This window comes from Patagioenas fasciata, chromosome 19 (assembly GCF_037038585.1).
Source record: "Patagioenas fasciata isolate bPatFas1 chromosome 19, bPatFas1.hap1, whole genome shotgun sequence".
Taxonomy (NCBI): Eukaryota; Metazoa; Chordata; class Aves; order Columbiformes; family Columbidae; genus Patagioenas; species Patagioenas fasciata.
Window position 1 is genome coordinate 13,772,300 of NC_092538.1, and position 21,440 is coordinate 13,793,739.

Genomic DNA, 21,440 nt, shown 5'->3' on the forward strand with positions numbered 1-21,440 from the left:
TGGGAAAATGAACGTTGGGGAAGGTACAGAGGAAGTAGGCAGAGAGAGAAACAGACAGTAGCAAGTTTTGAAAAAGACTGATGGGAACCTGGAATGAACAGAAACAAGTGGAATTTTTGGTGGATTGACAACAAGTAACAATTACATAGTAGGTAAAGGGAGTCACTGGCCAAAGTGAACGGGCATATTTTTGTGAACCTTTGAAATACAAATTGGGTAAACAAGTAGGTATTGATAAATTTCTATATATGTCCAATTCCTTCCAACCTTTTTGGGAGAAGGAATTTGGCCAGTAATAGAGAAATTAATACAAGTCAGGTTATAAACAGAATAATAAAGGACCTCTACCCAGTGGTAGCAAACACCTTTCTGACTGTATTAACTCTAATTTGATTTGGCTTACTGTTTTAGATTTGAAAGATGCCTTTTTGCCTCTCTCTCCGTGAAGCCAGCCAGACAATATTTATGTAAAACCCAGCTCACCTGGATGGTGTTGCCACAAGGATTTAAAAACAGCCCAACAGTACTAGGAAATCAGCTCGCTAAAGATCTTGAATCTTGGGAAGCCCCATCTGATGAAGGACAGATGCAACAATATGTGGATGATCGCTACCAGGACACAGAAGACATGCATAACCTGAACTGTAAGCTTATTGAACTTTGGGGGCTCCAAGGATACCAGGTATCACAGAAGACAGCCCAGATGATACAGCAACTCATGAGTAACTCATTTGGGCTATGAAATCAGCGTAGGGCAGAGGACCCTGGGCCAGGCTCGAAAGGAGGCCGTATGCCAAACATCAAAGCCTCAAACTGTAAAAGAATTACGGACCCTTCTTGGGCATGACAGAGTGGTGCCGGTTGTGGATTTATAATTATGGATTGTTTGTCAAGCCACTGTATGTGCCAGCAGCCACAGATCAGGAACACCTGCAATGGAATAAAGGAGCTACACGAGCCTTTGAAGAACTTGGTAAGGCTTTGACAGCGCCTGCTCTAGGACTCCCAGGTGTGAGTAAACCATTTTTTCTATTCTCTCACGAGAAGCAGGGAATAGCCTTGGGTACACTGGCACAGGATCTTGGCCCGTACCGACGAGCAGCGGCCTATTTCTCCAGACAATCAGATGCAACTGCAAAAGGGTGGCCGGGATGCCCGCGGGCAGTTGCTGCAGCGGTACTGAACATACAGGAGGCCCGGAAATTTACCAGGGGTCAGAAAATGGTTGTGCTGGTATCCCACACGGTGCCTACAGTTCTAAATGAAAAAGGGGGACGTTGGCTTTCCCCACAAAGATTTCTCAAATATCAAGCTAAATCATCCTCACTAACACTGTCAAGCCAGCTTCTTTCCTCAGTGACAACATTGGAAAACCAGTTCATCATAATTGCCTGGAAACCATTGAAACAACATAATCCAGCCAAGCAGATCTAAAGGACATAGGATTATGGAGAACACTGAGAACTGCCTTACGGACGAAAGCAGCAATATCCTGAACGGTGAAAGGCACGCTGGTTATGCTATAACTACTAGCCATGAAGTGATGGAATCTGGGCCTCTGTCTGAAAGTACTTCAGCACAAAAGGCAGAAATAATCGCCCTTACCTGTGCTCTGGAACTAGCCGAAGGTAAAACTGTGAACGTTTATATGGACTCTAAGTATGCTTTCAGGGTCGTGCACGGAACAATTTGGAAAGAAGAAGGACTCTTGAACTCTCAAGGCACACATATCAAACGTGCAGGAGAAATATCGGCAGCTCAACTTCCTAAGAAGGTGGCAATCATGCATATCCAGGCGCACCAGAAAGCGAGCTCGGAATTGGAAAAAAGGAAATGAGCTGGTGGACAGGGAGGCAAAACTGGTGCCTAAGCAAAAGGTAAAAGTGGAAAGTGCCCTAGTCCCCGACGGGCAGGTTATTTCAGAAGGTAAGCCAGAATATACTAAGGAAGACCAGAAACTTAGTATAGATTTAGAGGAATCATATCATGAGGAAGGGTGGGCTCACGCCCCACAAGAGAAAACTTATTGTTACCTCCTATTTAGTTTGCCCTTTAGTAGCAGAAACATTATACGAACATTTGATCAAAAATAGTAACTACAAATTGGTACACTACTGTAAGACAGGTGACACAGCAACGCGCTCTTTGCCTCCAGACTAATCCTAAGAATATACCTAAGCTAGAAATGGGTCAAATTGGGAAAGGAAACGGACCTGGGCAATAATGGTAAATTGATTTTTCGGAACTCCCAAGAAAAGGGGGGTGCTGATATTGGTTGGTACTAACTGATACCTTTTCAGGTTGGCCAGAAGCACTCCCTACCAGAACAGCAAAAGCTCGGGAGGTAACTAAAACATGAGCACAAGAAACAATACCAAGGCTTGGTGTTCCAGCTGATATATCCTCTGATAAAGGGCCACATTTTAAATCAAAAATTGTACAGCAAATCAGTCAGCACTTGAGAATAGACTGGCAACTACATACACCTTATCATTCTTCCTCCAGTGGCCAGGTAGAAAGAAAAAAAAAAAGATGAAGTGAGTCATCTAATTGAACAACAAATTGTAAATCTGGGGCAGGAGGCAAATTTGGCTTGGTCTCAATCTTCACCTTTGTCCCTCTTGCATATGAACAAGGCCAAGGGCAAAGAAGGGTTAAATCCTTTTGAAATCCTGGATGGGAGACCCTATAGTGTACAGAAGGGGATGTCTGCACAAGAAGGGGATGAAATTATGACTTTTTATATGGTTATATTGCGTAAACAACTTAACAAAATTGGGAAGAGTGTTTGGAACTTGGAGTAGGGGTCTGGATGGGCCAGTACATAACATCCAATTGGGCGATTATGTGTCTGTGAAGTCTCTTGCAGAAAAGGACTTTGGAATCACAACAGGAAGCCCATTTCAAGTCCTCCTGGCATCCTTCACTGCTACCAAGATTAAAGAACGGAATGCCCGAATCCATCATTCTAGAGTGAAGAAAGTCTGCAAAGCACCACGAAGGGTAACCCAGGCGCAACCTGGAAAATGCCGTTTCTTACGGTCATAACCCTAGCACACGGATGGGATGAAAATTGCCATGAGCAAGATCTGAATAAAACCATGGGGGAACGCTTTAAATTGGTGCTTTGGAATCAAAACCATCAGAGTGTATATATTACATTGCCCACTTCCGCAGAAGAAAGCTTTACATTTGTAGTAATTAACCAAAACCTTTCTGAAATTCTATCAAAGAAATTAGGTTATGTCCACCCTGACATGTTTTGGTCCTTCTGGACCTTCTGGGTAACCTTTTGGTCCCTTTGGTCCTTCTGGGTGACCAACCCAAACGGCACTTCCTACCTCAGCAAGAAGAAACCCGAAAGAGAAGACAAATGCTACAGCTGCAGTGAGCGGGGTCACCACGCCAAAGAACGCAAGCTCCCGTCGCAGCCCAGAAGATGCCATTCCTGCCGGAGCACCAGCCACATGGCTGTCAGCTGCCCCCAAAGAGCTCAGCAGCGCAGAAGACAAACACCAGGAGCCTGACTTTTGCATTAACATTAAAAATCTGTTGAAGGATAGAGATGGGTTTTCTCAGGTAGAAGTAGCCTTCTTACCTGCGGCCAGAGAAAACATAGACAATCATCACATTAGTAAAAGAATTTACTAACCTCTTAGCAAAGGGGGGAATGATACAGGGAACTGACAATTAACTAATTAACACTTGACACTTAAGGAACTAACCCTACCCCACATCACTAAAGACACTTAGAGAGCTAACCCTTTAACCCACATCACTATTGCCTAGCCTTGCTTAACTCTGTGTAACTTATTGTACGAAAAACAGGACTTCACTGACGCCTTGCAAAGATCACAATCCTCGGGTGCATCCTTGGGTGAACTAGATTACAGAAACTTGGACACAGTTTTAACCAACTCAGCAGTCTGAGACCCAACCAACTCATCACACTGGACCAAAGGTGATCGGGTACAGAGAAGAGGACCCGGGGTCACGATCACTGCGCAGCTGCAACCAGGAGGAGCCGGAGACTCTGGAAATGGTCTCCTGAACTCATTGCAATAAGAACCGCCTTCTCGGGGACAGGTTATGAATATGTACAGGTGTTCCTAAAACTTCCGTGAATATGTAACGCTTTACTGCATTTAACCAAGCTCACAGCTACTGTAATTTTACACACGTATTAGGTGAAATGATTCCCCGTGTGTCCGGCATCGTACCTAAATACATACCTTCCTTATAACCTCAAGGGTTGTAAGGTCATTCCACGCCTCACCAACAGCAACAACAGAATCAACGTAAAGTCTGTGCAGCCATAAGGACACCAGGGAAGTATAGAAGAAGTTCCACGTATCCATTGAGACATCTAGATCTGGAATAAATAACAGATTTAGCGAAAGCAGATTCCTACAGGATGAATTCAGTGTAAGCACACAAGAAAAATAATCATACAGGTTCTGTTCTAAGGAAAGGCAGAAAATACTTTTGTGCTGTGCAAGTGCCTGAAAGTAAAGAGTCCTTGCAAAACGTTCGCTGGCCTTAGTTTTGCGCGGACCTGACACAGGCAGATCTCTGGAGCTAAAAAGCTCCATGTCAGGGGAGAAATCACTGCCACAGAGGCTGCTGCCGAACACAGCCCTTGCTTGTGTACATGAGACACCACACTGGTTACAACAACAGCTTCGACCCAGACTTTCAAGGCCAGACTAAAACCTGGAAACCTTCAAAGTACTTTTTCAGAATTCTATCATGTGGGTGACGGTTGGTTCAGAACAACCCACACTGTTCTGAACCAACTTAAAAATTCAGGGTACATAACCCTGCAGCCAGGAGTGCACCTGTGCAGTCACCGACACTACCTAGCTCAGAAAAAAAAAAAGCATTTAAGAGTTTAAATAAGGTTTGTTTGCAACACTGATGGACTGAGGAACGCAGATGACAGCCTCCTGCTGTTATCCACAGTCCTCTTGGATCTTGTTTCTGCAGACGTGAGACGAGCTCAGAAACCGAGCATTTCCAAGAGGCTGGAAGCTTTGCTAACTTATTTTTCCCCTGGGCTGTTACTAATGCTAAAAAAGCTTCTTTCCCCCTCACCCCTCCACAATTAATACTGAACCCCAAAAAAGAAAAGAGCCGAGGGGCTCCCAGGCCCGTTCAGCAGCTCATCCTGTGCCTCCAGCACGACCGGTTTATGTGGGCAGCCCACAGGGGTGGGTTTTACCCCTCCAGGGGGCTCCAGAAACCTGCAGCAGCCCAAGTACCCCACACCCTGTGCCCACCCCAGCACGCGCCATCCTGCACCCCCAGCCCATCCCTCCCGTGTTCACCCACCCCTCTAACCCCCCATACAAACCCCTCACACTGACCCCCACATCCCACACCCCAGTAACTGCCTCAGAACCACCCCCCCCAGTTATTACCCCTTCACATACCCCCAGATATCACCCCCCCCACACACACACACACATTTTCCCGCCCCGTGGTTATTACCCTTCCCCCCTCACACACACACACTCCCAGTTATTACCCCCACACACACACACTCTCCCCACCTCAACATCATTACACCCCCAGTTATCACCCCCCACCCTACAGCTATCACCCACCCCCCCATGGCTATTATTCACACACACAGTTATTGCCCCCTCCATAGTTATTACCCACACCCACCCCTCACAGCCCCCCCAGTTATTACCCCCACACACTTCTCCCCTCCCCACAATTATTGCCCCCAAGGGTTATTACTCTTCCCTCCCTCACACCCCCCGCCCCCCCAGCCCAGTTATTACCTTCACACACAGTTATTACCCCACACACACCCCTCCGGGGTTATCACTCACCCCGCCGCTATCAACCCCCCACACCCACCCTCCTCTCATGGTCATTACTCCGCCCCTCACACACACCCCTTCCCCCGCCCCGTTATTACCACTGGCCCTCAGAGTTATTTAGCCCAAACCCTACGGTCACCCCTTAGAGTCCTCACAGGTTCACGCCCCTCACGGTTATTCCTCCCCCCATACACCGCAAGCTCCCCAGACCCCCGCCCCTTCCGGCCACCGTTTCCCGCCGGACGGTTCTTGCTGGCGCTCCTGGGGGCGGCGGCCACCAATGGGAAGGCAGCGTGAGGCGGCCCCTCGGCCGTGGCGCAGCGGCGGCCGCCGCCGTGTCCGTCTTCACCCCCACCAACCAGGGGGAAAGCGCCGGGAAGCGCTTCGGGATCGCCTGTTACCGCAACAAGGCCATGGGATGGCGCAGCGGAGCGTGAGTGCCGGCCCGGGGCCTGCCCGAGGGCGGGAGGGAGGCCGGCCGGCCGGCCCGTGTGGGGCGCAGGCCCGTGTGGGGCGCAGGCCCGTGTGGGGCGCAGGCCCGTGTGGGGCGCAGGCCCGTGTGGGGCGCAGGCCCGTGTGGGGCGCAGGCCCGTGTGGGGCCCGGCTGGGGGGGGCTTGTGTGGACCTCCCTTGGACACTCTGAAGAGCAGAGGGGCCCTGCAGAGGGACCGGGACAAATTGCAGAGCTGGGCAATCACCAAGCACATGAAGTTCAACAAGAGCAAGTGCCGGATCCTGCACCTGAGCCAACCCCGGCTGTACAGACAGACTGGGGGACAAGGTGCTGGAGAGCAGCTCCATGGAGAGGGATCGGGGGTTCTGGTGGACGGCAAGTTGAACGTGAGCCACCGGTGTCCCTGGAGCCAAGAGGGCCCCGTGTCCTGGTGCACCCAGCACAGCACGGCCAGGCGGGCAGGGGGTGATTGTCCCGCTCTACTCTGCGCTGGGGCGGCCTCACCTGGAGCATCCACTGTGTGCAAGGCTGGGGACAAAGGAGACAAAGCTACTGCAGCGTGTCCAGAGGAGGCTGCGAAGCTGGTGAAGGTTTGGAGGGGAAGCCGGATGAGCAGCGGCTGAAGTCCCTGGGTTTGTTCAGCTGGAGCAGAGCAGACTGAGGGCAGAGCTCATGGGCTGCAGGTTCCTCAGCAGGAGCAGGAGGGGCAGGGCTGAGCTCTTCTCTGTGACAGTGACAGAGCCCGGGGAATGGCAGAAGATGTGCCAGGGAGGGTCAGTGGGACATGAGGAAAAGGTTCTTCACCCAGACGTGCTGGACACTGAACAGGCTCCCAGGGATGTGTCACGGCCCCAAGCCTGGCAGTGTTCAAGGAGAGACTGGACAATGTCCTCAGGCACACGAGGTGACCTGTGGGGTTTCCTGTGCAGGGACGGGAGTTGGACTCCGTGATCCTGGTGGCATTGGGGGAGCTGGGAAGGCCCCTTTCAAGCCAAACTATTCTGTGATCCGTGTAGGTGCCTTCCAAGTCAGCACATTCTGTGATTCTATGACCCAGTTTTGTGGGGCAGCCCCGTGTGGGCACCCAGCTGTGGCAGGGGAGAGGCCCAGGTGGGGCCTGGCTGTGGAGCCGGGGAGCTTTTGTGGTACGCGGCTCTCCAGCCCAGGAAGGTGGTGGGATCTGTGTGAATCCGGGTACGCGGAGCGCCCTTGGGCACAGGGCAGTGCCCTGCGCTTTCCTGGGGAGTTACATCTCAGGAGTAGAAGTTTCCAGGCTCGTTGGCAGCACAGGTTGTTCCTCCTTGCTAAAAACTCATGTTCTTTTTTATATTGTTGACTTCACAAATTTTCTAACCGTGCCCTAATCTCTAGGGAGAAAGATTTTGATGAGGTCCTGCAGACACACAGAGTGTTTGTCAACATTTTCAAAGGCCAGGTGGCAAAGAAAGATGATCTTGTTAAAGCATTTGTGACGGATGACCAAACAGAAATCTGTAAGATGGTAGGTTTCAACCACTTCGCGGTTAGCAGCTTTATAAAAGCTTGGAGAAGACTTTCCCCTCCAGGGCTGGTGACTCCAGCACTGCCCTGGGCAGCCTGTTCCAATGCCCCACAGCCCTTTGGGGAAGAAATTGTTCCAAGATCCAACCTCAGCCTCCCCTGGGGCAACTTGAGGCCGTTTCCTCTGCTCCTGGCGCTTGTTCCTGGGGAGCAGAGCCCGACCCCCCCTGGCTCCAAGCTCCTTTCAGGCAGTTCAGAGATCAGAAGGTCTCCCCTCAGCTCCTGTTCTCCAGCTGAACCCCCCCAGGTCCCTCAGCTGCTCCCATCACACTTGTGCTCCAAGTCTTGAATATTTTATATGTATTTAGCTGAAAAGAGTTCTGAATACTCTGTAGAATATACAGCTTTTATACACTGATGTCTGTGGACACAGAAAAAAAAAGAATTACCAGTGCTGAAGAGTTTCTCACCTAAGGTATATTTTTAAGGATGCAGGGGATGCAAAGGGGACAGTTGCTCACTTGGGGAAGTCCAATGAAATGTTAAGAACAGATCTAATTTCTTAGTCCTTCTTGGTAGGATATGAACTGTGGGCTTGTTGTGAATTCAAGGAAATCTGTGCATCTTTTTTTGTAGTTTTTCTGTGGTGAGTTTTTTCTTTGAAATCTCTCCGTGCTGTCTGTCATAATGACGTACATTATTAATACTGTTATTTTTTTATCCACTTCACATCTGACCAAACCATTCAAGCAATTGTTAAATTTAACAGAGTTACTAGATTTTTCACTCTGTAGTCAAACCCATGACATTTATTAACTGGGTTTTTTTAGTTATTTACTGTCCAGATTTTAACAGAAGGAGAGCTGCAGGTATCGGACAAAGAACGGCACACGCAGCTGGAGTAGATGTTTAGAGACATCGCGACCATTGTCGCTGACAAATGCGTGAATCCCAAAACAAAGAGGCCGTACACAGTGATCGTCATAGAAAGAGCCGTGAAGGACATTCACTACTCCGTCAAACCAAACAAGAGCACGAAGCAGCAGGTCTGTTTTCTTGCAAAATCGGTTTCAGGTCAGAGGTGGTGGCTTCAAGTGTAATTTCTCTGTTTGCAGCCACAGAGGGATCAGCAAAGCCCTGGGGGCTGAATTCTGCAGAGTGATTCTTCATCCAGCCGGTGGTTGAATGCTGGATGCAAACAGCTGCTGAAACTCGTGCAGTTTGTTTTCTAACAATTCAGGGAAGGGAGAAAGAAAGAAAGAAACTAATTAAAGCAGCAACAGTGATACGCCTGGAACAGAAAGAAAAGTTTTGTCCTTTAGTTTGATTGAGGTAATAGATTGGGCCTTGCATCTGAGCCACATGTTGGTTTGCAGTATAAGTGCTATTTAAGATTTCAGACGGGTTTTTTAAGCGTTGGAGGGATCACGAATAACAAGAACTCTGCCTTTCCTTGTTAATCTACCAAAGCAGCGTTCGAGCAAACTCCCTGCAGCGCTGACAAAAGTGTCAGAAGCTGATGCGAAGGATTTGAGGTTTTGGTCTGTGTGATGGTTTTCAAGCAGGTGTGTAAATGCTCTTTGTTTTTAACACCTTTGTAGGCACTGGAAGTGATCAGACAGTTAAAGGAGACCATGCAAATCAAACGTGCTCACATGAGGCTGCGATTTATTCTTCCAGCAAGGGAGGGGAAGAAACTGAAAGAGAAGCTCAAGGTGCTGATTAAAGTGATTGAGAATGAAGATTTCCACCAACAGTTAGAAATTGTAAGCGATAAAGCCTGGCAACTGTGTGGGAGTGTTATTTTTCTCTGCTAAAGTGGCTGAAGCATTTCAAAGGGTTTCCCCAGCTGTGCTTGGCAGAGAGCTAAAGCCAGATGCCTTTCTCTGATGTCTGCATCACCCAAGACACTTCACTTTTGGTTTTCCACCAAGCTGAGTGGTGCAGTCGATGCACTGGAGGGAAGGGGTGACATCCAGAGGGACCTGGACAGGCTGGGGGGTCCATGTGAATCTTGTGAAATTCATCCAGGCCAAGTGCGAGGTCCTGCACCTGGGTCAGGGCAATACCCAGTACCAGCACAGACTGGGGGAGGGAGGGAGGGTCAGACGGATGGGCAGCAACCCTGTGGAGAAGGGCTGGTGGGTAACAAAAGGGCCATAAGCTGGCAGTGTGCTCTTGCAGCCCAGAAAGCCAAGTGTGTCCTGGGCCACATCACCAGCAGGTGGAGGGAGGGGATGCTTCCCCCTCTGCTCTGCTCTCCTGGGGCCCCCCAGAGAACTGAGTCCAGCTCTGGGGTCCCCAGCGCAAGACAGACATGGACCCCAGGGGGTCTGTCCCTCTGTCACCAGTGCTGCCTCAGGCCCTCCAGCATTTTAGAACGATGCTAAAACCCAACCTGTGGCTGGCAATGCCAACCCAGGCGATGTGATGGTGAGTTTTGACCCACACTTATATTAACCCTCCTAAAACCAACATGGAAATGGCAGATGTTTGTGCCTCCTTGTGTGGAAGCAGCTCTGGCTGCCTCCTCCCACATCCCACCCTTGCAGCTCCAGGACAGACCCCACACTGGTGGCCCTGCCTGCATCTCCCGTCCCAGAACAGCCAAAGGAGCTGCTTGTTTTGGCCTCCAGCTGGCTGATTTAGCCTGGTTCCCTTTCTCCATGAGTGATAAAACCCGGTGCTGAGGCTCCGGTGTCAGTCCCAGCCTGTGCCTATCCTTCGTTGTGTGTCATTTCATGTGATTTTGATCACATCCTTGAAAACAAAAACAAACCTCCAACGCACTCAACCTCAGCCCTCCCAGGGCAGAGATATTTCCGCGTGGTGAACGCTCCCGTGCAAATTCTCCCATGTCCTATTTTAGGTTTCTCACCGGCAGCGGCTGCAGACAACTGCGCTGGAGCTCCTGTCAAGCCTTTGGCAGTGGTTGTTGTGGAAGGAATAAGGGTCTCTCAGGGCAGAAGAGGAAATCTCTCCTTTCCTTCCCTGGGCTGTGTCACCCCCCCCCACCTGCCACCTAATGAAACCCCAATGGCATCAGCCCTTTCCCTCCCCTGCATTTCTTAATTTATTCCTTACATTATTAATTTTCCTATATTGGAGGGCACCGTGCAACCTTTCTTTTTCCAGTGTTTGGGAATGTGTGTGCTCCCCTGCGCACTGGTGGCGTCACCATCATTGGAGGGGTTGGACAGATGCAGAGATGAGGTTCTCAGGGACATGGGTTAGTGCTAGGGGTGGGTTATGGTTGGATTCCATGATCTTGAGGGTCTCTTCCAGCCAAAATAATTCAATGATTTTATGACCTCCATCTTGGGGACGCCCCGACATGGGCTCTACTGCCCCATGGCCCCCATGGGGTGGGGACAGTGCCCTACTGTGCCCCATGCAGCTCCCCTGCCCAGTGCAGGCAGGCTGTCCCAGGCAGGGCTGTCCTGTGTGGCCCAGGGGTCACTTTGGCAGAGGGATGCTCCTGACCCTGCCACTGCCTTCCTGGTTGGTTGTATTTTGGTGTTTTCTTACTCTAGAAACCCAGGCATTGCCTCTGGTGTCTTCCCACTCGCTCCTGTACCTTTTTGCCACTTGTCACATCCATTTCCACGGGCGCCTCTCCCGGGCCAGGCTAAGACAGCGGCAGTCAGTCCGATTGCACCCAGTGTTGTCTCCCGGGCAGGAGCTCGCTGGTGGGGTGACGTCTTCTCCTCGCCTCACAGACATGGTGAGGAGTTGGGATGCGGTGTCTGAACACATTCAGGGAATGCTCATGATAAAGCAGTTGGCCTTTATCTTCTGCTCACAACTTAACAGTTTCAGGAGACCTGAAATTCCTGTGTTGCTGCATGTCGTTGCTCTTCCCCTCCTTTCAAGGCAGCTAAAGCATCTCAGTGTTCCCTTGCGTCTGGCAAACAGGCCACAGACCGGATTCTCCAAAAACTGAGATGGAAAAATGGAGTCCAGCTTTGTCAGAGAGAAGTCTTCAACACGTTTTGTGGCTTCTCTGTTGGCCAGAGTGCAAAGACCAGACCAAGACCCTGAAACAACTGGCACCAGGGGAGGTTTTAGGTGGGATATAGGGGACAATTTCTTCCTGAAAAGGGCTGTCGGGCATTGGAACAGGCTGCCCATGGCAGTGGTGGAGTCACCATCCCTGTGTGTCCCTTGGGACAGCCATGTCATAGAATCACAGACTCATTTTGGTTGGGAAAGACCCTCAAGATCATTGAGTCCAACCGTTAACCCAGCCCTGGCACTAACCCACGTCCCTGAGAACCTCATCTCCGTCTGTCCAACCCTCCAGGGATGGTGACCCCACCACTGCCCTGGGCAGCCTGTTCCAATGCCTGACAGCCGTTTGGGGAAGAAATTGTTCCCCAGATCCAACCTCAACTTCCCCCGGCGCAACTTGAGGCCATTTCTGTTTGTCTTATCGCTTGTTACGCTTAGGGTGGTGAGAGCCTGGCCCAGGTTGGCCAGAGAGGTGGTGGATGCCCCGTCCCTGGAGACATCCCAGGCCAGGCTGGACGGGGCTCTGAGCAACCTCAGCTGGTGACGATGTCCCTACTCATGGCAGGGGGTGTGGTGGGTTGCAACTTGGGCAGCTTTTGCAACGGATTTGTGGTGTCTCTGCACCCCTGTGCAGTTGTATGGATGTGACTGTGCTTGGCTGCAGGATGCTGGAGGAGGAGCTGAGGGCAAAACGGCAGTCCGAAGAGGCCCGGCGAGACCGGTCGCGAGCCCAGCTGCTGAAGAACGAGGAGCTTCTCCTTGAATTTGAAAACAGAATCGACCGCCTCCTCTTCCATCTGCATGGCATCACCGTGCCTGGCCAGGTATTCACCCCAAGTGGCTCATTTTGCCCACCAAGGTGGTTCTCTCCGTCTCCAGGATGACTCTCTCCTGTCCCGGGGGGTGGAGGAGAAGCTCCAGTACCTGGGCCAGAAGCTGCAGTACCTGGCACAGCGGGCGGCCCACCTGCCCCCTGAGTGCAAGATCCTGGATAAGAGCAACGAGATACGTGGGATGTCCATCCCTGCTGGGGTCTTCGGGGACCCGCAGCAGGCTCCTCCTGATGGCCCATCCCAAGTGTCCCCCAGGGGGACATCAAGGGCATCCCTTGGGTTGTAACACCCACCTCCCCTTCAGCAATTAACCCAGAGTGTCTTTCACAGATTTTTGTGAAGGCCAGGGATTTTCTGGAGAAAAAAATGTCGAGTGATCCTCAGAACGTGGTGGTTTCCTTTGAGGAGAGAGACAGCAGCGATGACGGTAGGAGAGCTTAGCGGGGACGTGTCCCACGGCGACTGTCCCTGCCCCTGCCTGTTGGGATTTGTGACCATCCTCGCCTGTCTCTCCCTGTCCCAGCAGAGCCCAGCCCATGAGTTCTCTCCAGACCTTGGGGCTGTCTCCAAGGCTTTGAGCATGGGTGGTGCTTTTAGGTGGGGATGTGGGAGCATGAAGGCAGCTGGCGGGGTGGTGAGCATCGAACCACAGAAGGAACAAGAAAAGATGCTGTGGGGCAAGGAGGGAGAGCCTTGTCTTCGAAATCACCTGGTTGTGAAGAACAACCAGTGCTGGGGTCTGTCTGTGGCCTCTTCCCATTGGATACTCTTGGAGGAGCCACTGAGTTTCTGAGCTTGCCACCTGTTTTGAATGAAGCTGGAGCTGCATCCAGCACCGCGTGGCTCCAGACCTTTCTGGGAAGCCCCAGCAGCTGGGGATGGGCCACAGCAGCGGCACTGCCAGGCCCTGCAGGTCAGCCTGGGATGCTGGGCAGGAAGAGCCAGGGCTTGGCAGGAAAGCTCCCTGTGATGTCACCAGCCCTCCAAAACGTGCTGGCTCTCCCTGGTGACATGGGCACAGCAGAAGTGGCCCTGCAGACCCTCCCCAGCCCGTTTCTCTCTGTTCCCTCCTCCAGAATCCTCTAAATCTGATGACGAAGATGACGAGCACGTCCCCACCCGGGAAGACATCAAGAGGGAGGGGCAGCTGCTGATCCAAAGCAAGAAGAAAGCCAGCGTGTCACGGAATGCACCCCGAGATTAGTTTAAGGGACAAGAGGGTCCAAAACAACTTTTATTAAACCGGTGAGAAACAGGGTTTTAGAACTCCAAAAGTGACTTAAATATAGGTTCGGGTATCAGTTGAGGAAAATTATGAAGGGGCAGCAACTAGTACAACAGGAGGTCCACAGTGTGCATGCACGTGGCTTCACCCAAAACAATGCCGGAACCGCCCCTGAGGCCCAGAGGAGTACACGCTTGCCTGAACACGGTGCGGGATTATTCTTAAAGGGATATAGGTACTCGTAGTGAGTACGGAAAGTGTACGCTCGCGATTCCGCGAGGGTAAATTTATAATACACTCGCAATCCTGCGAGGGTTAATTTACTTACACGTGCAAATGTGCACGGAATACTACACGTGCTTATATGGAAGCACGGGAGGAAAATACACTCGCGATTATGCGAGGAAATAATTTTATACGTGTGCCAATGTGCACAGAAGGTTACTCGTGCATATGTGCACGGAAAGTATAAATACACTCGCGCTTATGCGAGCAAATAATTTTATACATGCTTATATTAAGCACGGGAAGTTACAGGTGCAAATGTGCACGGAAAGTATAAATATACTCGCAATCCTGCGAGCCGTTTTACTCACACCCGTGGCGGCAAGGCAAGCGGAGTCTCCATCCCGGGGAGGAGGGCTCTCGGCGGCAGCATCTCGCTCGTGCTCCGAGAGACCCGCGACAATGGGCGGAGTCTCGACGAGAGTCCCGTTTTTTATAGGCTGATCAGACCTGACTCTAGGCATTCTAGAAGCTTCTCTGCACCCCCACACCGGTTGTGGGGTGCCCCTGAAGCCTCCAAACATCCCCCACACTGGCCGCGGGCACCCAGCGGCTCACTGGCGCCTCGGCACTCCCGTCTCCTAATGACCCTGAGCCCTTCTCTCTGTCAGCCTCTTCCCGAATGTTCTGCAGGGTACGCTAAATTAGGCTTTTACACATATCTGTGGAACAGTTTTTTTCTACAAAGACTACATACAGGTTGCATTGTTTAATGGCAGCATGTACTAATATTATATGCTCAGGTTTCACAGCCACTGATAACATATCCATTTAGACCAGTTTGATTAACAAATATATCGTTAAGTCTATTACAGTCTCTAACCCCAGGAAAAATACACCCACGTGTTTAGTGAGAAATTATATTACGGATATACGCTTGCCTGAATCTGGCAAGGAATTATTCAAGAAAATCCACGGGTTTATAATGAGGAAAACACCTGCCCAAGCGGCGAGGAATTGTTTAATACACTCGCTGATCTGGTGAGGAAATAGCTCAGTTCTACCTAGTAAGTTATCGCTCACCCCAGCGAGGCGACGAGGCTGACCCAATCCCGGGAGGCTACTTTAGGTGGCGATCCTGCCTAAGGGGAGGCTTCAGGCAGACAGACCCGCAGCTCCGAGAAGACCACAAACGGCCATTCAACGGGACCCCGTTTATATCCGTGTCAGATCTGACTGTGGGCGGTCTAGAAGCTTCACGTCTTCTCTGCACGCCCCTACTGTGGCAGGGCAGCCGCGCTCCCCGCTGCAGACACGTTGGGTGAGAGAGGCAGGAAGAAGCGGGGAAGGGTAGAAGGAAGCCCATCGGCGCTTGCAGCCCTGTGTCCCCATGTGGGGACATGGCAGGGGCGGCCTGGGGAAACCCCTCCCACTCAGGAGACAGTGGGGTGGGGGCAGCTCCCAGAAACCCCTGCCCACTGCAGAGCCCCTGGCAGGGCCTGGGGGGCAGGTGTGTGCAGCCCCTCTGTGACACGGTCCGAGGTCACAGTGGGACAGCCAGACGTCACAGTGGTGACAGTCCCCCTTTCCCTGTCGTGACCAGCATCTGCCCCACTCACCCCGGTGAGGCCGAGTCGACTCCAAGTGCTGAGAGCTGCTCTCGCCACCGCTCTGCTCTGGAGTAGCTGCTCTGCAGTGAGGAGGAGAAGGTGGAGAGAGGGAGCACGACAGCACCAAGGAGTGTGAAAGGTGGAGAAGGAGGAGGAGGAGGAGGAGGAGAAGGAGAAGGAGGAGGAGGAGGAGAAGGAGAAGGAGGAGGAGGAGGAGAAGAGAAAAAGAAGGAGGAGGAGGAGGAGAAGAGAAAAAGAAGGAGGAGAAGGAGGAGAAGAAGGAGAAGAAGGAGGAGGACAAGGAGGAGGACAAGGAGAAGCAGTAAAGCCATTGTCCAGCCACTTGCTGCTGTTGTTGACTTGAAGCAGCAGTGGAACTAAGATGGCAAGACAGCTCTTCTTGCAGCCTCACCTGAGCCCAACTATTGAGAAGCTCGAGCGTTATGGTAAGGCCTTCAGGCCCAATTTCACATGTGTGTCTGGGTCAAGGACATCTCTGAAATCAGGATGGAAACCCGAGGACTGTGGGGGGTGGTTGCTCAGGAGTGGTGACTGCAAGGAGGGACCTGCTTGACCATCCCAAAGGGCTGAGGGGCTGATGTGGCAGCCAGGGCTCCTGGTTCCCTTCCTGACGTGGCCCCTGCCTTCCTGGGGCAGCCCAGGCAGAAACCCCTGACCCCAAAGGGCTGCCCTTGCCTGGCGCTGGGCATTACCCACGCTGAGCTCATGTCTGAATGGAAGAGCTGAAGGTGCTCGTGGGCCACGTGGGCTCTGTGTGTTCAGAGATGTGACCCGGCAAAACTGGCCCCTGCTGGGGAGACACCAGGGCCTGCCCTGAGCCTCCGAGAGCCGCGTGGAGCACAGCCCCGTGCCCCCGCGGGCATGGCAAAGCACTGCCGGCTTCCCGTGGGAGTGGGTCACACCCTGGAGAGCTGCACCTGCAAGGAAAGGAGCCCCTTGGAGGCAGCATGAGGTGTCCTTTGGTTCTTGCCGGGCTGGAGAGAGACCACCTGAAATGCCTGAGTGAAAGATGCATCGCTCCTTGGACAGGAGTGGGCCGAATGGTCTTGAGCTTGCTGCCTCAGAGCATGACAGGTCTTTCCCTTGTTTTTCCAGAGTTCGCTAAGATTTGGGCCAGCACATCGTATCACCTCAGCCTGCAGCTGGCTCTCCACCAGGTGGGCCTTACCTCCTTCTCCCCTCACACCCTGATGAACGCTGATCAAGTCCTGACAGCCCTTTGCCATGGGGTGCAGCTGTTCTTCCCCTGCGTTGAAAGCAGGAGCAACGCCCCAGCACGACACTGCAATGCACACAGTGACATGGACACCTTCTCTGTCCATTCAGATGTACAAGAAGGTCCCCCCGTCAGAGTTGCATGTGAAAACCTGGAAGCCTGGGACACATCTGGATTTATTCCAAGTGTGGGAACCCCCTGCCTTCTATCTGATTGAGCCAGAGGGTGTTTGTCAGCTTTCCCTCACCTATTTGGTTCTTCGTAGCTGAAGGGGGGTGAGAGGGAAAAGCGCAGCCCCTGTTTGTGTTCTCCCAAGGAGCCCATCTTGCTCCTTTGTGCCTCAGGCCAGGGCAGGGCACTAAACGCCATCAGCCTCCTCTGACAAGTCACCCGTCTGCCCCTCCAAGACTTCTTCCCATCCGCCATCTCCTCTGTTCCAGGCTGTCCGCATTCCCGGAATCGGGACTTTTGCGGTTGTCAGAAAGCGAGTAGCCCTCAGCGAGCAGGATCTGGTGATCGTGGAGAGACCCGTGTTTCGACCTGACAAGGCTGTTGTGCAGGACTATGAGCTCCGCTATGGTTGCAAAGACTTCCCTGGTAAGCAGCGTGAAAGCGGCGCTGGCCCTTGAGCAGGGTGGGGAGGGGTGCTCTGCTCCCCAGAGGTGACTGAGGGGAGTACCAGCCACCCACCGCGGTCCTGCCAAGAGCTTCACTCGACAAAACCAGCCGGCTGTGAAAGGACCCTGCCTAGCTGTTTGTTTTAAAGAATCACCAGAGGACAATACAGCTAAGAGCGCACTCTCTTTGTCCTGCTTCAACAACAGGTTCCCTCACAGCTTCCTTGGTGTGGTGTCTTCTGGTTCTGTGATGCTTCAACTCTTGCTCCCCCTTTCCGCTGCACCAGACCTCCTCCAGGCAAATGCCAGGGCTCTTCCCAGCTCCCTCAGCCTCCTTGCACAGGGGAAAAGCAGGGGAAACCCAGGGGGGTAAGACGGTTCCTTCCAAAAGCCAGTGACGGCGACACCTGCGCCTTCTAGTCACTACTGCCTTTGGGTCAGCTGTTGTGGGACCCTGGGGAGCACCCAGAGCTTGGGGCTGTGTTTGGGGTGCGTTTCTCTCTAAAGACAAAGACAGCACCGAGTGTGGGCTGGCACCCTCCAGCTTGCCCTGGGACCTGGTGCCTATCTCCCCACTTTGTCCCGCAGTCACTCTTCTTCCCACCAAGTGCCTAAGACTCTTTGTTTCCCTTTCTGTATCAGAGAAGCCACAGCTGTCTGCTCCGCACCTCACTGTCCACTTTAAGAGGAAGGGACAAGCCGAGCGTCTCCTCAGAGGCGCTGGCCCAGCCAGGCAGCCCAGTACCAAAGTGTTGCCTGAGGGCCTGGAGGCTGCAGACCTTTGATTGTAGCCTGCCCAGCAGGTCTGCAAGCTCATGTGTTCCTCTTCTCTTGTCTTTCAGGCCATCAAGATTTCGAACAACTGCCGTATGCTGAGATAGCCTCAGAGAACGCTGTCTCTGAGGGCACCGTGCAGCTCTACATGGAAAGGACCACGCACCTTTTCCATGCCTACCTAGAGAACAGGAAGAACGTTGCCATCATCTGGAGGGACGTGGGCATGCTGATTGCCGAGGGAAAAGAGATAAAAAAGAGATTTTACTTACACTTTTTGGAAAGGCTGAATGGCGCTGGCAAGATGCTGCAAGCTCTTCTCGAGGTAGGATTTTCACTTTCCCAGCCCCACTCCTGCTGCTTCTGAAATGCTTTCTGGGGGCTGCTTTCCCCTGGCCGACCATGCCTTGTTCAGTCACCTGGGCTCCTGGAGCTCTAGAGCACAGCAGGCTCTCTGCAGAGCACCTCCCTGGCGTGCAATGGCCTGGCTTTGCAAGAGCCACCCCCAGAGGAGCTGCACTTTGCGAGAAAAGGCCGGCGTTGATGGCGGGGAGCGCTGCGTGCCCCACTCTGGGGGCCGGGAGCAGAGGCACAGGCAGAGCAAGGCTTGCTGAGCCCAGAGCCCTTGGGCGGCTCTGGCTCTTTGCTGGCGCTGGGCTGAGGCGGAGCGAGCAGCCGGCCCTTCCCAGTGTCCGCTCCTCCCGTCATCCGTCTCTGTCCTCGTTGCAGATGCCGGAGATGAGGGACTCAGTCATCTCACGCCATGACACCGCTGCTTCCCAGACCTCCTCTGGACGTGTTATCGTCCTGCCATGGTATGTTTGACTTCACTTGGAGGAACGTGGGACAGTGGCACGGCTTATGCATCTGTCCTACTGTGGAGCTAGAGACGCATTTAGGCAACATTTCCCACTACGTTTCTCCTGCTCCTTTTCTTTCCTCTGTGGGAGAGACTGCTCTTAGGTCCGGAAACGTTAATCTGCAAGGCTCTACAGGAACTTGGAGGGCAAGATCAGAATTCAAAAGGGTGTTAGAAAATCAGAGCACTAGATAATATTCTGCTCTCCATGTGCACTGTGAGCAGGATCATTTCCCCAGAAGCAGCAAGGGGGTTTTGTGGGAGGACGGCCATTCTCACGGGAAGGATGGAAAAAAGCGGGCACAGGCTGACGGGGTCTCACCTAGCCCTCCCGGCACTGGAGTTTCTACTGCAGCCCTCCGGGTTGGGCTGCCTTGGGAAACAATGTGGTGTCCTTTCTTCAGCCTGGTACCTTCTTGCTCTTCAGGTGCCAACTTGAGACCGTGCCTAAGATGCCAACGCTGATAGACCTGACGGGACGTGTGCAGGGAAAAGGTGATGGCAGTGGAAAGAAAGGTCGGGGACCAGTGGGTTGCTGGCAGGGGGCTGCAGGGTTTCCTTCCACGGCACATGGAGGGGATCAGAACTGAGGTTACCCCAGGAGGCCTGGAAGAGGGAGAGGCTCCTCCTGTGACTCTCTGGACCCATCATGGTAATGCTCCGGTGCCCCATCATGGGACAAGGTCTCAGGACAGTCCTGCACCACAAAGGGCCTCTTGGACTGCTGAAGGACACCTTTCCAGTGGCCTCCACTCCCTGCTTGGGCTGCAAACAGTGCAAAGCTCTAAGCCTGCTTCTTTCCATCATGTGCTCAGATGTCTCAGAGGCAATGCCTGTGGTGTGAACCTGCTCCAGCAGCAAATGTGTGTACACAGGACCAATGCAGAAATCCCAGAGCTGGGTTCCCTTGAGCAAAATGATTCCCCTTCCCAGAATGACTCCCGGAGACCACCGGCTCTGCCAGGGAACCCCCTGTTTCAGCACAAGGATGAGAGAAAGCCATCCAGATAGTTTTCCCCAGGGAACCCCAGGGAATAATAGTGCACTGTAGGCACGAGGAGCTGGACCAGAAAAACAGTGTCAGAAAAGGCCTAAGACCTCCCAGGAAACATGGCTTTCCCCCAAAGGGATGAAAAGGACCACCTTCCCCAGTGTTACCACAGCCCTGAGCAGACCCGCACGTCACTCTCCTTGGAACTGGCACACAAGTGGCACCCGGTTCCCAGAACAACACCGAGATGCTGTTCTGAAGAACCGTCTCCTTTCCCCTTTCTAGAGGATGCTGCCGAGAAGCGCCTCCTCCGTCGAACCAGGCTTCCTCCAAATCGGTTACCTGCACTGACTGTGAAGCCGGAGCAGGGTCAGAAAGCTGAGGGGAGTGAGCCTCGCGCCAGGTGAGACACTCGCATAAATGGGTGAGCGTGACCCCCTGCTCCGGGCTCTGTGGGAGCGAGACGTTTCTCCTGGAAACACCCCAAGTGCGCTTTTCCCACGTCTCACTAACTCATGGTTTCTTGCTCATGGCAGTGTCTTGTAGCTTCTTGGCAGACTCTGCTGGCACCACTATTTCTTTCTTCCCTTCCGATGTGCAGAACTCTTGAGTAGCCAAGTGCAAAGGCTGATTCCAGGAGCAGAAGGTCATTTTGGCTTTCCCTTCAGGTTGAAATGAGCCTGGCCTTTCTGTTTGCTGAGAACAGAGTTCTGCAGTTAGTTACTGCAGAGGATTGCCCTGAGCAACCAGGAGCCTCTTCTACGCTGACGCCTGTCTTACGGAGAGCCCAGTGGCAGGATGGCCCTTCTCGTGGGGTCGTGTCCTCCTCCCTTTGACACTGTGTCCCCAGCGCCCAACCTGCCCGTACAGGGCGTAGCGCTATCTCCGGGCACAGGACCCTGTTCCTCTGGTTGCTCCAGCAAGAGAGGGCCGAGACCTGGGCATCCTGAGTTGCAGGGGGGCTGTTGGGCCCATCCGAGGCTGACAGCTTGGGGTCTTCTCTGTGTCTGGGGACTTGATCACAAGGATGCGAGCAGAGCACGTTCTGCTGCAGAAGCAGGTGCGCCACCTGGAAGCACAGGATGCAGAACCAGCTCCTCCTGTGCTCCTGCCAACACGCCCTGTTGTGTCTTTGCAGGCAGCTACCGGTCATCCAGAGGAGCTGCTTGAAGGAAAAGGAGGAGAAAGGAAAGCTACCGCCTCTGGTTGCACCCAGAGAAGTGGACTTCATAGCCAGAGCCATTGAGAGGAGAGAAAAGGTACCCGACACCGG

The 21,440-nt window shown here is 52.8% G+C and overlaps 1 protein-coding gene across 1 annotated transcript; it reads left to right on the forward strand.

Annotated features, from left to right (window-relative positions):
- The first annotated feature begins 15,885 nt into the window (after positions 1 to 15,885).
- LOC139829451 (coiled-coil domain-containing protein 81-like) lies at positions 15,886 to 21,440 on the forward strand. The gene is made up of 7 exons (XM_071816999.1): positions 15,886 to 16,135; positions 16,806 to 16,867; positions 17,367 to 17,523; positions 18,386 to 18,642; positions 19,047 to 19,132; positions 19,604 to 20,570; positions 21,306 to 21,440. Exons 1-6 carry the CDS (start codon positions 16,072 to 16,074, stop codon positions 19,764 to 19,766), a joined length of 789 nt encoding a protein of 262 aa, XP_071673100.1. The 5' UTR covers positions 15,886 to 16,071; the 3' UTR covers positions 19,767 to 20,570; positions 21,306 to 21,440.